Raw genomic sequence first — 14661 nt, forward strand, 5'->3', positions numbered from 1 at the left:
GGTTTTATTTATATTTTATTTTATAAAATTAATCATCCGATTTTCATTAACATTGCCTTTTTTTACTAAATACAAAAAAATGATTTTGAGTGATTGACATCTTTATTTGGACCTTAAATTTTTTTCCGTTAAGTGGAAAATACGATATCCGTCAAGTGGCTGGCGCCAGTGTTGATACACATTTGTGCCCGTTTGATAAATTTATTTGTATACTGCAGCTGTCTAGTTCAAAAATGCCAAATGTGACTGACGTACTACGCTTTTTGGAAAAATTTTAACATTTTTCGATGGGGTGATGAATTTTGCGCCACCCTGTAGATATTTCTGTAATACAAAATATTTTTAACTATTTTTTGTAATGATTTTTGTTATTGTTATATTATATCTTTTGTACAAAAGAAATGTTTGTACATCGGCGGGCTTACTGCTATGAAGCAATATCTTCCAACCAAAATTACTCGAGTTGTATCTATAATATTATTTAGTGACAAATATTTTGACAGTATTTATCTTCCATCCGTATGATTTCTTTATTTGTTATACAGTTATATAAACTATCTTCATATATTTTACCAAGCCGCTTCCAATCTGAAATTGCACACAATCTTGGCCTTTTACAATTTCATACATCTTCTCATATATACTCGTCAAATATTTCGACTCCCGACCTGACCACTTTCGAGTATTTAAAATACTTGATCACGCCAAGTTTTCTTCGGTTTTCTTCTGCTTCTTTGATCAACCACACTAGCCTCATAAATTTGTTTAACTTTCCTTTTCTCACTCATTCACATGCCCAAACCATCTTAACGTACCTTTCTTAATTTTATCGATAATGCTTATCTCTGCATTCTTTGCTTTTAATAAACATAACAGAAGTATTTAAGAATTCATTTTATTTATTAATATTTTATTTATTCTGTAGTGTAACGGTCAGCGTGTTAAGCTACCGTTCTGGAAGTCCCGGGTTCGATTCCCAGGGGGGGGGTTTAAATAAATGAGTGATCTTTTCACTCTAATATTTATTCAATATTACCCTGGACTGGTACCTGAAGGGGAGGGCTGATCACCTTTCCTTCATGTGTTAAAGATCAAGATAACCATTGATACAGTACCCTATGCACCATTGGGGTGCGGATAAGGGTTTAAAGAAGAATGATAAATATTGAAATGTCGAAAAATGTACAAATAACTTCCGGAAAACCCAGACACACAATGTTATGATATTTTTATGATCAACATTTATTAAATATCCTGAGATTGCTGCAGCCATTTCAGGATGCCTTAAAATTCTATATGTAAAAATCCTGAGATGAAGATCGGCAGCAAAATGAAGATTTACAAAACTTGTGTCTGACCCATCATGACGTATGGGATCGAAAGTAGATCGGACACCGTTGGCACAAGACACGCGCTTAGAGTGTCAGAAATGAAGACTCTAAGAACCCTATCGGGCAAGAGTCTTCGAGATAGAATAAGAAACGCCAGAATCAGGGAAATATGCGAGATCGAAGATGTCGTTAGGCAGGGAAGGCAACGAAGGAGACAATGGTATGCGCATGTGAGGAGAATGGAACAATCCAGACTCCCCCACATCGCACTGTACGGGCAACGACTCCCAGGCAGACCAACAAAGAGATAGATCGATGGCTGGGAATGGACATCGCAGGAGGCTAATCTCTCTTAAAAACAGGCCACAAGCCCTACACCAAGAAGAAGAAGAAAAAGAAGGTTTATTAAATAATGCATCTGTAATTAATTTTACATCATATGTAAATATATCGCTGACTTTTTCAACAACATTATATATCAAAAATCATCAATTTTTAGTCGTGCATGTTTTCGGAATACTCAGAAAATGCACTATATCCCAGCAAAAGCGGCATATTTTTAACACTATTTACCCGCTACAGGGCAGAAAGTGTTGTTTTTGCATTTTGAAGAAAAGGGATTGTTTAATTTTTTTTTTTAATGTACTAAATATTTTTCAAATAGAGAAAAAAATAAATATGTGTTACCTAAAAAGATCTGTTGCACAGTAAAAAGTTTAACAAGTGGCTTGATATTTATTTTCAATACATTTTATCATATTCTTAAACTTTAAAAACATTTTCCTGAAAAATCAACCTTTTTGATATGTGACGTTGTTGAAAGGAGTGAGCGATATGTAAACATATCATACTTCAGAAAAATAATTTTCAACTGGTTTTTTCATCCGTTTCAATCTTCTTAAATATTCCCTCTAGCGACTTGAAAGTGTATATTTCTGAATGCTGCGATATGGTGAGATCTGCATGTGAGTTTGTCCTTTCATTTCTTTTGCCCAATTTGATATTTTTCAGAGTCAAAGTCTTCAATTTTGCCTCCTGAGATTCGAACCACGTACTTCTTGCTATGAGCCTCTGCGTCCAGGCGTCTAAAATAATGACAAAAAAAAATATTAATTATAAACTGTACCCGGCCACGAGTTGCTATGCCTCAATTTGAGAGAGTAGAAAAAAATATGAAATAAAAGATATTTTGTTTATTAAAAGGATTGTTAACTTTGTGTGTGGTATGGTAATGTAAAACTTTTCTTATCATTCGTCGTTCACGTTGTGTAACAACACTTAAAAACTTCACTTCAATACTACCGGTTACGGAATGATCATTCCATTATCAGGTCAACTACAGGAATGACTTGAAATATTAAAAATCTTTGATGCAACAAAGCAATTGAAAACATTGAAAATACTTAAATGCATATGTCAAGAAGTGTGACGTACGCCATGAGCAATATTTAGTTTTGCGTATGATGCTATAATTTTCAACAGATGGTGCACCCATTGCGATCAAAACGCTATTTTTATTAATAATTTTAAAAACATGTTTTTACCGTACCTGCCAAGGATAAAACACTAGCCATAGGTGAGTATATTTTTAAAAAAAGGAACTTATATACATGCAATGTTCTTTGATCCTTTTCACATACGGGTAGCCTATTCAATATTTTCGGAAGTACGGGTGATTGTGACGCCATCAAATAAATGCAATATGATATTCAATGATGGGCAAAATGGTGAACGTTACACAAGTGCATAAAGTGATCGACTAAACCAGCCAAATGCCAGCTCGTTAGCCCCGGGATGCTGGTCTTCTTAAATTCCATCTTTTATGATTTTTCATCTTGGATTGTAAAAACTAGTTAGTATTAACTAATATGCCCCGCTGCCAGTGATAGGAACTTTGAAAACATGAATAATTTTTCTTTGCATGATTGATTGAATAACATCATAAGATTCAGAGAAATATATATATATTTTTTTAATGGATGAGTCCGAATGTTAACCAAGAATTTCTATACCAGATATGGGAGCGTTTAGATATGTTTCATCTTAAGTTGAGACACATATCGCTCACTCCTTTCAAGAATGTCATAAATCAAAAACCTTTATTTTTCAGGAGAGAGTTTTTACAGTTTAAAAATATAATACAATGTATTGAAAATAAATATCAAGCCACTTACTGAAATTTTTACTCTGTGACAGATCTTTTTAGGTAAAACCTGAAGGTTTTTTTCGCCATTTGAAAAATATTAAGTATATTTAAAAAAAAAAATTAAACAATACCATTTCTTCAAAATGCAAAAACAACACTTTCTGCCCTGTAGCGGGTAAATATTAAGTTAAAAATATGCCTCTTTTGCTGGGATATAGTACATTTTCTGGGCATTCCGAAAATATGCACAACTGAAAATTGACGAATTTTGATTTGTGACGTTCTTGAAAGGAGTGAGCGATATGCCAACATGTTGACTTCAGCATTGTGGACCTACCATTGAGATCTTGAAGTCGTCCACTGAGCTGTTCCATCTGCACGCCGAGTCCTTCCAACCCTTGTTCCTGTATGGAGTGAATCTTAATCCTTTCCAGGATCTTCTTGCTGGCTCCAGAAACCTTGAGCCAGAGTCCAACAGCACTTTTATGCCAAGGCTTGGTCCTTATAAGATGAATCGCATGAAGTCTCCTGGGATAAGTGTCCTGAAAAAAATAAGTAAAAAAGTCGTCATAAATTCAGTTATAGCGAATACCCTGGATGCATATGGTCATTTTGCAAATGTCGGAAATCGGGCCCACGATTTTAGTTTCGCAGTTGAGCGTCTACCCACTATGCCACAACGCCTAATGAAGAAGAATATGTAAGTCTGGGTACTACGATCTCGGGTCAATTTCACATGCGGGTGGCATTTTCATTAGATTTGGAAGAATGGCTGATTGCGGCTCCATCAGAGGTGTCTGAAGAAGGCGGGTGTGAAAGTGTTCTTTTAAATTTAATTTTTTTTTTTAATTGTATACATTTATTTAAATCACAATTTTTTACTTATTAAGAACGTTTTTTTTGCAGGGATCCATAAAGCCACCTTGTGTGTCTTGTCGATGGAATTCTTTTTTAAAACGTTTTTTTATTGTTTTTTTTACGATTTTCACCTAATATACACAGAAAAAAAGACAAAAAAATTAAGAATATCAACATTTTACAATTTTCATAAAATTAACTTTTGATCTTACCCATTCCTTTATTTTGGCTTTGTTCCATATTTTATTTTGACCTCTAACATCCGTCGGCAACAAATTGAAAATGTTCGGAATGATATATTGCAGTGTTCGACTCCCATATTTATAATATATTATTAGATTAAAACCAATATTTTTAGCTTTTCCACTTTATTTTTATTTGACCAGCGACTGGGTTTCGTCGTTTCCGACATCATCAGACTGGATGGATGGACATCGACATCACCAGTCTGATGATGTCGGTAACGACGAAACCCGGTCGCTGGTCAAATAAAAATAAAGTGGAAAAGCTAAAAATATTGTTTTTAATCTAATAATATATTAAAAATGCAATTCCATCAAGTGTCAGTGGATAATATAAATCTATCCCATATTTATTGTTAATTCTTGGGACTATCAAACCTTCGTTGTGTGTAAATCGTGTACCATGGTTGTGTACTAAAGGATTTCGATATTTTTGTCTAGTTTGTTGTTCAAAGATGATACTCATCCACAATATTCCACGTACTGGCAGTAATTTTAAATGTTTATATATCAATATTGGACTGTCCCTTTGATTATAAATATGACTGGGTACAATTTTTTTGATTATGGAATATTGCAGATTTTGAACCATTTTTGAATTTGTTTTCATCGGATATGTATGAAGGGATGCATGAAAGTGTAGGAGGCGGAGATTGTTTGCAGAGACAGATTGGTGTGACGTTCTACGTCTCCGCCCAACCCTACTAAGAAGCAGCGTGATGGTAAGTTAGTTTTTTTTTTAGAATGGAAAGGCTTACTTTTAAGGTCTTAACAAATTTTCCCAACAATCCAGAATTAAGGGCCTTCATTGCGTGATATCGCGTGAATCCTTCCATATCCAAGATGTAAAAATCACTGGTGCTAGATGTATCTTCAATAAATCTAAAAAAGATCAGAAAAACATGTAAGTAATAAATAGATAATGATATCAAGTAAACAAGGCTACAGTCATCTCAGGATGCCTGGAAATTCTATAAGGAAAAACCCTGACATGAAGATCGGCAGCAAAATTAAAATATATAAAACTTGTGTGAGACCAATCATGACATATGGGATCGAATGCAAAGCAGCCACCACAGTAACAAAAAATGTGCTAAGGGTGTCAGAAGTGAAGACTCTAAGGAGCTTATCTGGCAAGAGTCTACGAGATAGAATAAGGAACATCAGGATAAGAGAAATATGCGAGATTGAAGATGTCGTTAGGTGGGGAAGGCGACGAAGAAGACAATGGTATGTGCATGGAAGGAGAATGGAACCATCCAGACTTCCAAACCCCAAGCTAGAGGACTCTCGGGCAGACAGCCAAAGAGATGGATCGCTGGTGGGAATCGACATCGGAAGAGGCTAATCCCTCTTAAAAACAGGACACAATGCGTACACCAAAAAGGTAGGAAGGTGTCCTATTTGGGGCATGTGCTTAGAGTAGAGAAGTATTAGCTATTGCACCTAATCATAAAAGGCAAAATAGAAGGCCGACGAGGTGTGGGCAGAAGGCAGATCTCCTGGCTCTGGAATATACGAGATTAGATGGGGATCAGGACCGTCGAGGCGCTGTTGAGAGCTGCCCAAGACAAGGACAATTACTCTCAAGTGATAGTCGACGTCAGGGGGACTTGACATGACACACACAAAAGAAGAACAATTTGTGATAGTAAAATTTTGTAAAATAAAAAAATGTGTAAAATTGTTCAACACTAAAATGATTAATAAATTAAATCACCAGTTTATAATTCAACAGGAGCAGTATTTCATTCATTTACGTCACAAAAAAACAATTATAAAATGTTATTATTACAGTAAGTAATCCTTTAAAGCATAATATTGATAAAATATGATGGCTAATCTCTCATAAGCTTTATTATTCGCATCATATTGAAAAATGCTCATATGAATTTCCTTATCATCCATTTTAGATAACAATCTATCAATTATGTTCAAACTAAGCGATAAATATTAATACGCTTTGTAAACAGTATGTTTATGTCATATTCATTAAAAACTCAAATACATACTCTATTTATACATTTTGAAATCTCAACAAAGATGAAGAAGAATATGGAAGTCTGGGCATTCACAGGGCTTAGGACCATCATTCACTAATTCGCCCATTAGTTTTTGAAATCTTAACATAGATAAAGCAGAATGTTGTCTGAGCATTTACGAGACTTACGGCCATCATAGGCTGGTTTAAGTGATCACTTTACACACTTGTAACATTCATCATTCTACCCATGATTGACAACCAAACTACTAAAATTCTTGGAACTTCTAATTATATTGATTAAATCGACCAACTGAATTAACTAGAATTTTCCTGGAGACATCTATGATAAGATGAGATAAGCTTTTTACTAATGAGATCTATGATGAGATGATATTATTTTCATTTGTTTAATCCGAATCCTGTTATAATCCAATCATAATCACATACTCGACAAACGCTAGAAAATATCATTTTCATTTTTATTTTTAACTTATAAATTGACCAGTGAATTTATTTAAACATTTTGAGTGCTTCCAAATACTGGTTCACAAATCTATTTGTGAACAAGTATTTGGACACACTCAAAAATGTTGTAATTCTACCCATGATTGATAACCATACTACTAAAATTTTTGAAACTCCTAGATATAATTGATCAAATTCATGACACAGTTCATGTGAGTTCACGACAGCCATCTATGTTGGAATAGGTTTTATACAGGTTATGTTATAAACAGAATTAGGCAGAGGTTGAAAACCAGGATTTTATATAAATCTTCCTGAAAAAGAAATTTAAATCAAGGGAATTTAAGTAGTGTATTATATAATAATAATTACAAATAAGTTATAATTATAGTAATTTTATAAATGGATATATCGTAGTCATACAGAAGAAAGTGACCAACTAACAAAACGTAAAATGTTCAGGAGGGCCATTTAAGTCACTTTTGCTTGGCAAGAAAATAAACACAATGCAGTTAGTCATTTTTAACAAGTCAATATATTATAATTCCATGTTTAAAATCCTTTAGTATTTTTTTCAGGGCAATATTAAGCTAGTAAGATATCAAATAGTCAATGATCGCGTTTTTGTAAAAAATGCACTTAATCACTTTGTCCTGTATGACTACGATATGTCGCTCACTCCTTTCAAGAACGTCATAAATTAAAATACTTGATTTTTCAGGAGAACGTTTTTAAAGATAAAAAATATAATACAATGTATTAAAAATAAATATCAAGCCACTTACTGAACTTTTTAATGTGCAACAGATCTTTTTAGGTAAAGCCTGAAGGTTTTTTCACTATTTGAAAAATATGTATGTAGTATATTTATAAAAAAATGATTAAACAATACCTTTTATTGAAAATGCAAAAACAACACTTTCTGCCCTGTAGCGGGTAAATATTAAGTTAAAAATATGCCTCTTTTGCTGGGATATAGTTAATTTTCTGGGCATTCCGAAAACATGCACAATTGAAAATTGACAATTTTTGATTTATGACGTTCTTGAAAGGAGTGGGCGATGTGTTTACCTTATATCAGAAACCATATGAAATCGCTTGAAGAAAGCTTTGAGGTCGAAGTCTTCAGCTTTTACACCTGGAGCAATCTTCGAATATACAATTCTTTGTCCCCCTTTAGTTAGAACTGGTAGAGTGAAAAGGTATCTGAAAATTATACAAGCATAATGTTGTTGAAACTTTTATATCATTGAGAATCAACCAGCATTGAAAACAACGCCATGAATAATATTATTTTAAAAAATCTATTGTGACACATCGCTCACTCCTTTCAAGAACGTCATAAATCAAAAATCGTCTATTTTCAGTTGTGCATGTTTTCGGAATGCCCAGAAAATGTACTATATTCCTGCAAAAGCGGCATATTTTTAACTTAATATTTACCCGCTACTGGGCAGAAAGTGTTGTTTTTGCATTTTGAAGGAAAGGTATGGCTTAATTATTTTTTAAATATACATAATATTTTTTAAATGGAGAAAAAACCTTCAGGTTTTACCTAAAAAGATCTGTTGCACAGTAAAAAGTTTAATAAGTGGCTCGATATTAATTTTTAATACATTGTATTATATTTTTTAAACTTTAAAAACGTTCTCCTGAAAAATCAAGTTTTTTAATTTGTGACGTTCTTGAAAGGAGTGAGCGACATGTTCCAATCCATTCCACATCATTTTAAAATAGATTTTAAGAAATAGTGGTATTTACTGAGTAAACTTAAAATTAAAAATGGATAGATTTTACCACAAAGTGACTGCCGAATCAATGAATGACATCTATAAATAAGATTTGTCGGGATTTGGTCCCATGGTTAGTGTCACGGACTCTAAAGTCAGAATTTCTCGATTCGAACCCACTATACCACAATTTGATACATGTTTCTAATAATGAGGAGCTTAGGCTCACAGAAATAGTATGAAATTGAAATATTTGTTTAAATAATAAAAACACAAATATTGCTCTTAAATAAAAAAATTAAAAAAGATTGAATTACAAACGAACTAACTAGTTTACTTAACACTATGTTGCTTTCTACAGGGGTAGGCAGAGAAAATAGAACGCCACACCTCTTTGTCATTGCAAACATTAGTCATCTCTTGAATATTCATATATAATTTAACATACTTATGTCCGCCTCCGTAGTGTAATGGTCAGCACGCTCGGCTACCGTTCTGGAGGATCCGGGTTCGATTCCCAGGGGGGGTAATAAATATGAGTGATTTTTTCACTGTAATATTTATTCAATATTACCCTGGACTGGTACCTGAAGCGGAGGGCTGATCACCTTTCCTTCATGTGTAAACGATCACGATAACACTGCGTTTATATGACGCAGTGCCCTATGCACCATTGGGGTGCGGATAAGGGTTTTATTATATATTATTATGTACATACCGCTGATTATTTCGGCTATGAATATGAATAAGATTGATCTTTCAACTAACCAACTTAACATCAACACTGCTTCTCCGCAAGGATGGGCGATGAGAATAGAACGCCACACTACTCTATCTTTGCAAACGTTTTTCGCCTATTCCGTATGTATCTCCTCATTAGATTCAATCATTAACTTACTAATTAACTAATGATCACGCCGCTTCCCCACAGGGGTAGGCAGAGAGAATAGAAGGCCTCACCACTCATTCCTCGCCTAATCTTCATTAATACATTTCCATTATTAGCAGAAACCTTCACGAATCATACAAAACCTTTGTGAAAAAACCTGCATGATGAATTTTACCTACATTTATGGCAAATAATGTTACTTACACCGATTGGCAGCTTTTCAAAATTTCATCGCTTTCACTGTTTCTATTTTGGAAAAACTCCCCACCGCTACATCTCGATTTGAAATGCTTGTAAATATATAATTTACATTTTAAAATGTCCCTTTTCTGTAATTCAAAAACTCTTGATACGAAAAACCGTTCATCTTTATCACAGTCTTCGAAATTATTCACTCCCAAATCGCTTTTCATCCATTCCAACAAATTTGTAATTATTATCTCCATTTGCGTTTGCTTCTCCGCTAAAGAATTATCATTTTCCTTCAACACTTTATCGCTAGATGGCAGTAATGGCGCTTTATTTATTTCCATTATTTTTTTGACAGAAAAATTGTAAACAAATAATCCCACGAAAAACGCAATGCTTTGTTATATTATTCACTCTTAAACGTTGTATTTACAGAAAGGTTACGTTCCTTGTAGTTTTTGATGTTTTCTTTTATAAAAAATCTAAATTCTTTTGTATTTATTCACTAACAAAAACCGCTGAACGTATTTTTTACCGCCACACTTTGAAAAGAAATATTGACCGCGCGATTTATAATAACGCGAATTTGACACATATAGATTAATAAACGAAACAAAATTTGTAATTATATATTGTGGAATATATTTCCTGTTTGTTTATTGTTGTGGACATTGTTTTTTTCACAGTTTATCCGTGTTTAGCGAGCTAGGATGGACGCAACCGCCACAGACTAACTATTTTATATAAAGACCGCCAACTACCTCGATTTTTTATGGCTGGAAGTGATATTCGCCAGCGGCCGGAAGTGACGTAAACGGCTAGAAGTACTAAGCTCCCGGCTGGGCGTGACTTCGCCGCGGCTGAATGTCAAATCCACCCGCCGAAATATTTATCATTCATTTTTCAGGTTAAATGGTATTTATATTGAAATTTGTTGTATAACATATTTTCAAAATTATAATATTAATATTACAAAGAAGATATTTCACTATATAAATTTATTTATTTCAGTGTAAACAAAAATAGAAAGGTCACGGCTAAAACGCGACATTTATAAAAAGAGTTCAGGCGATTAATAATGGTTACTCAACTCAGCCTTACAATGGTAAATGGTAATGGTAACTTTTTTGAAATTATTATCCCAAACTATGTATAAATATAAGGCTTTTCAACAAAAACAAAAACGATAGAATTTTCAAATTACTATATTATATTTAAAATTCTAGAAAATACAATATTTTAAAAGGGTGGAAGGAGTGCCCACCACTTTCTGAAGTTATGTTTCTTAACGGGGGTGCCAGCGCCCCTTTGTGGGCGTTTTGGAAGTCTGGCTAGGCGTTTTTAAATTTTTTGCATTTGGGGGGTGCTGCAGAAGTTCAAGGGAGCGTTGTGTTAAGTAAGAAAAACTACACTTTCATACGCAAAATTTAACTTTAACTTTGGCATAATACTCAATATTATGAAGTTCTTCATAGACGGATTTCTATTTTTCTATCGATAATTGTCTATAACCATAGTATGTCTATATTTATTTGAAATATTTGAACAACTTGTTGGTATCTCGTATTTTTCGTTCCCGTTTTGGTGTTTTTGTTAGTGTATTAGTGTGTCTCGTCATTTTCTGGTCGTTTTTCGAACAATCTGACGTTTACGAGTCGACCCCCCCTGGCAACCGCGTTCGCGAGATCTCGTCTCATAACTGCAGTCATCGTTCCGAAAACTTGCAGGCAACACGGCAACTTATTTACAAAATGGCGTCTCGCAACTTTTTCTGATAACCGGCCTTCGATTAATTTCCTGGTGACAATGAATTCTATTACATTTCCAGGCTAAAAACTTTAAAAGTATTTCCTATTACGACTGAAGCACTGAGATATTGTATCTTTTGCATAATCGGTTAAGGAAAATTTTACAAAGTAATACTGCATATTACAAGATTTATACGTATATATTTTTTTAAGTATTAAAAATCTGGTGTGGAATTTAAGTAGGTAATTAGGCATTTTTTAGGTATTTATTTTTAAGAAGGTTTAAACCAATAATTGCCTATATAAGGGCCCAATATACGTAAAATCACATGATTTTTTTAAACCTAAATAAAATTTTATGTACCTAATTGATTTTTTTTGTTGTTAAAACAACGTTAAAAAATTAATTTGCTTGAAAATAAAATGATTTAGAACACAAACGAGAGTTTTTGTGTGTGTGTGTGTGTGTTTTTCTCTCAGTAAAATACAACTTATTACACTCGTAAAGCTGTTTGATTTAAAAATTCATACATAAATTAAAATGGAATTCTACAAATTAAACGCCAAATAAATAAATAAATAAAAGAGTAATTATAAGATATTATAACATATTCCAAACAACAAAATCGGACGTGAAGTGATTACCGGTTCTCAGCACAGCCGGACGCTTAATGAATTATATCATTGCGAGTAAGGCCTTAAGCTTATTTGTTTTTAAGGGAGCATAATATGGGATTGTAACATTTTAATGATAATATTAAAAAATGATAATAAATTACATGTAAAACTAAAATTAAGTGTATTTCTTAATTCCAATATGACAAATCTGTTCAATGAATAAGAATAATGTTACAATCTACTGAACAAATGATAATAATATTGGAAATAAACAGATTTTATTTGCGCGAATGGATATCTTCAAAACGTTGTGAGCACAATGGTTCTTTGTTACATCGTTTGCAAACGTAACGAGATTTCCTCCAACAGCCGCTAAGATGGCATTTTGATGAAGCAAGTATTAAAGTAATTTGCTGTAAACAAATTTGTAAGAGAAGCACCTTTTTTCAGGATTTGGCAGCACTTTTAATATAGCTATTTTTAAACCCTTATATGGGGGCTTAATGTTAAATAACCATTCCATCATCAGTTTAGCTGTAGATTAAAATTAAATTGCTACGGTCTCCTACTTATACACAACAAGAAATATTATTATAATTTGAAAAAGATAAAAAGAAGATAAAGTCATCCTAATGGGAATGTTTTAAAAGTGTTGTTGAATTTCAGAAAAATTGGTTATTTACGAGTATTATGGGTAAGTCTATTGATTGCTTTACTTGTATCTATTTTTTAAGATTATATTTAATTAATAATTAAACCCTTATCCGGGGAGCGGATAAGAATTTGAATGAAAATTTTGAAGAAATCTTTAGTAATACAATACAAATATATTTTTTGTAAATTAAAAATTGTATTTTTTCACAGGAACGTGTGTTGACCAAAGGTTAAGTATATCTGCATACAAACTAGAATACCGCTCGTGTTCTCATATCACTCACTCCTTTCAAGAACGTCATAAATCAAAAAACTTGATTTTTCAGGAGAACGTTTTCAAAGTTTAAAAATATTAAACAATGTATTAAAAATAAATGTCAGGCCACTTATTGAACTTTTTACTGTGCAACATATCCTTTTAGGTAAAACCTGAAGGTTTTTTCTCCATTTGAAAAATATTTAGTACATTTAAAAAAAATAATTAAACAATATTTTTTCTTTAAAATGCAAAAACAACACTTTCTGCCCTGTAGCGGGTAAACATTAAGTTAAAAATATGCCGCTTTTGCTGGGATATAGTACATTTTCTGGGCATTACGAAAACATGCACAGCTGAAAATTGACGATTTTTGATTTATGACGCTCTTGAAAGGAGTGAGCGATATCAGATTAACCTTTTGTTGATTGATATTTTTACAACACGTGTTAATGGCAACAATCGATACGGGCTATATAAGCCTTCCTCAACAGATACCGACAGTTAAGGCGAATTTACGATGTGGATAGATAATATTTTCATCACACTATCTTATCTACGGAATTAGTAATTAGCTCTCGAAACTCGTTGTGGTCCGGAACTAACGATGATTAGGATTATTGTAGATAGTATCATTATTATTTTTGTAGCGTATTAACGTAGACAATCGACTACGAAACAGGGGTGGCGGTTTCGATCAAAGCTTCCTTCCAGGGTAATATGGAATAAATTTAGAGTGAAAAGATTACTTATATTTATTTGACCCACCTGGGAATCGAACCGGACAGACTTACTATATACCATACATATCGCTAACTCCTTTCAACAACGTCATATATCAAAAAACTTAATTTTTCAGGAGATCGTTTTCAAAGTTTAAGAATAAAATAAAATATAGGTATTTAAAATAAATATCAAGCCACTTATTAAAGTTTTTACAGATCTTTTAAGGTAAAATTTGAATTTTTTTTTCCATTTGAAAAATATTTTCTATATTTAAAAAATAATTAAACAATACCTTTTCTTCAAAACGCAAAAGAACATTTTCTTCCCTGTAGCCGGTAGATATTAAGTTAAAAATATGCCTCTTTTTTAACTTTTTTTTAACTGGGATATAGTACATTTTCTGGGCATTCCGAAAACATGCACATCTGAAAATTGACAATTTTTGATATATGACGATGTTGGAAGGAGTAAGCGATATATGAAGAAGGCTATGTGCTGCTTATAATGAATCTGATGTAATCATCTCTCGCAAATGTATATATACACACATACTTATTTAATTTTTAAAATTTTATTTTTATAAAAGAAACTAACTTAACTATGCAACTAACCAACCACCATCACGCCGCTTTCCGCAGGGGTGGACAGAGAGAATAGAACCCCACACCACTCTTGTTTGCAAATAATCTTCGCCTCTTCCATTTTCGTGCTCATTACTCCATTAACTTAAACATTTTGGCAAAGCATTTTTTTTAAATGTCATGTTTTGATCAATCTCATGACACAGTACATACATATGAGTTCATAACAGCCATTTATGTAGGA

At 33.0% G+C, this 14661-nt stretch overlaps 1 protein-coding gene across 1 annotated transcript; it reads right to left on the bottom strand.

The window, feature by feature from the left end:
- Positions 1-368: 368 nt before the first annotated feature.
- On the bottom strand, positions 369-10564 carry LOC148301173 (uncharacterized). Its single transcript, XM_088273706.1, has 5 exons — positions 9850-10564; positions 8098-8232; positions 5336-5459; positions 3815-4019; positions 369-2416 (listed from the first exon to the last, which is right to left on the bottom strand). The coding sequence occupies exons 1-5, from the start codon at positions 10176-10178 to the stop codon at positions 2199-2201; spliced, it is 1011 nt and encodes a 336-aa protein (XP_088129832.1). The 5' UTR covers positions 10179-10564; the 3' UTR covers positions 369-2198.
- Between the last annotated feature and the right edge of the window lie 4097 nt (positions 10565-14661).

This window comes from Brachycentrus maculatus, unplaced genomic scaffold (assembly GCF_059751285.1).
Source record: "Brachycentrus maculatus isolate JH-2025_06_01 unplaced genomic scaffold, ASM5975128v1 h1tg000597l, whole genome shotgun sequence".
Classification (NCBI taxonomy): domain Eukaryota; kingdom Metazoa; phylum Arthropoda; class Insecta; order Trichoptera; family Brachycentridae; genus Brachycentrus; species Brachycentrus maculatus.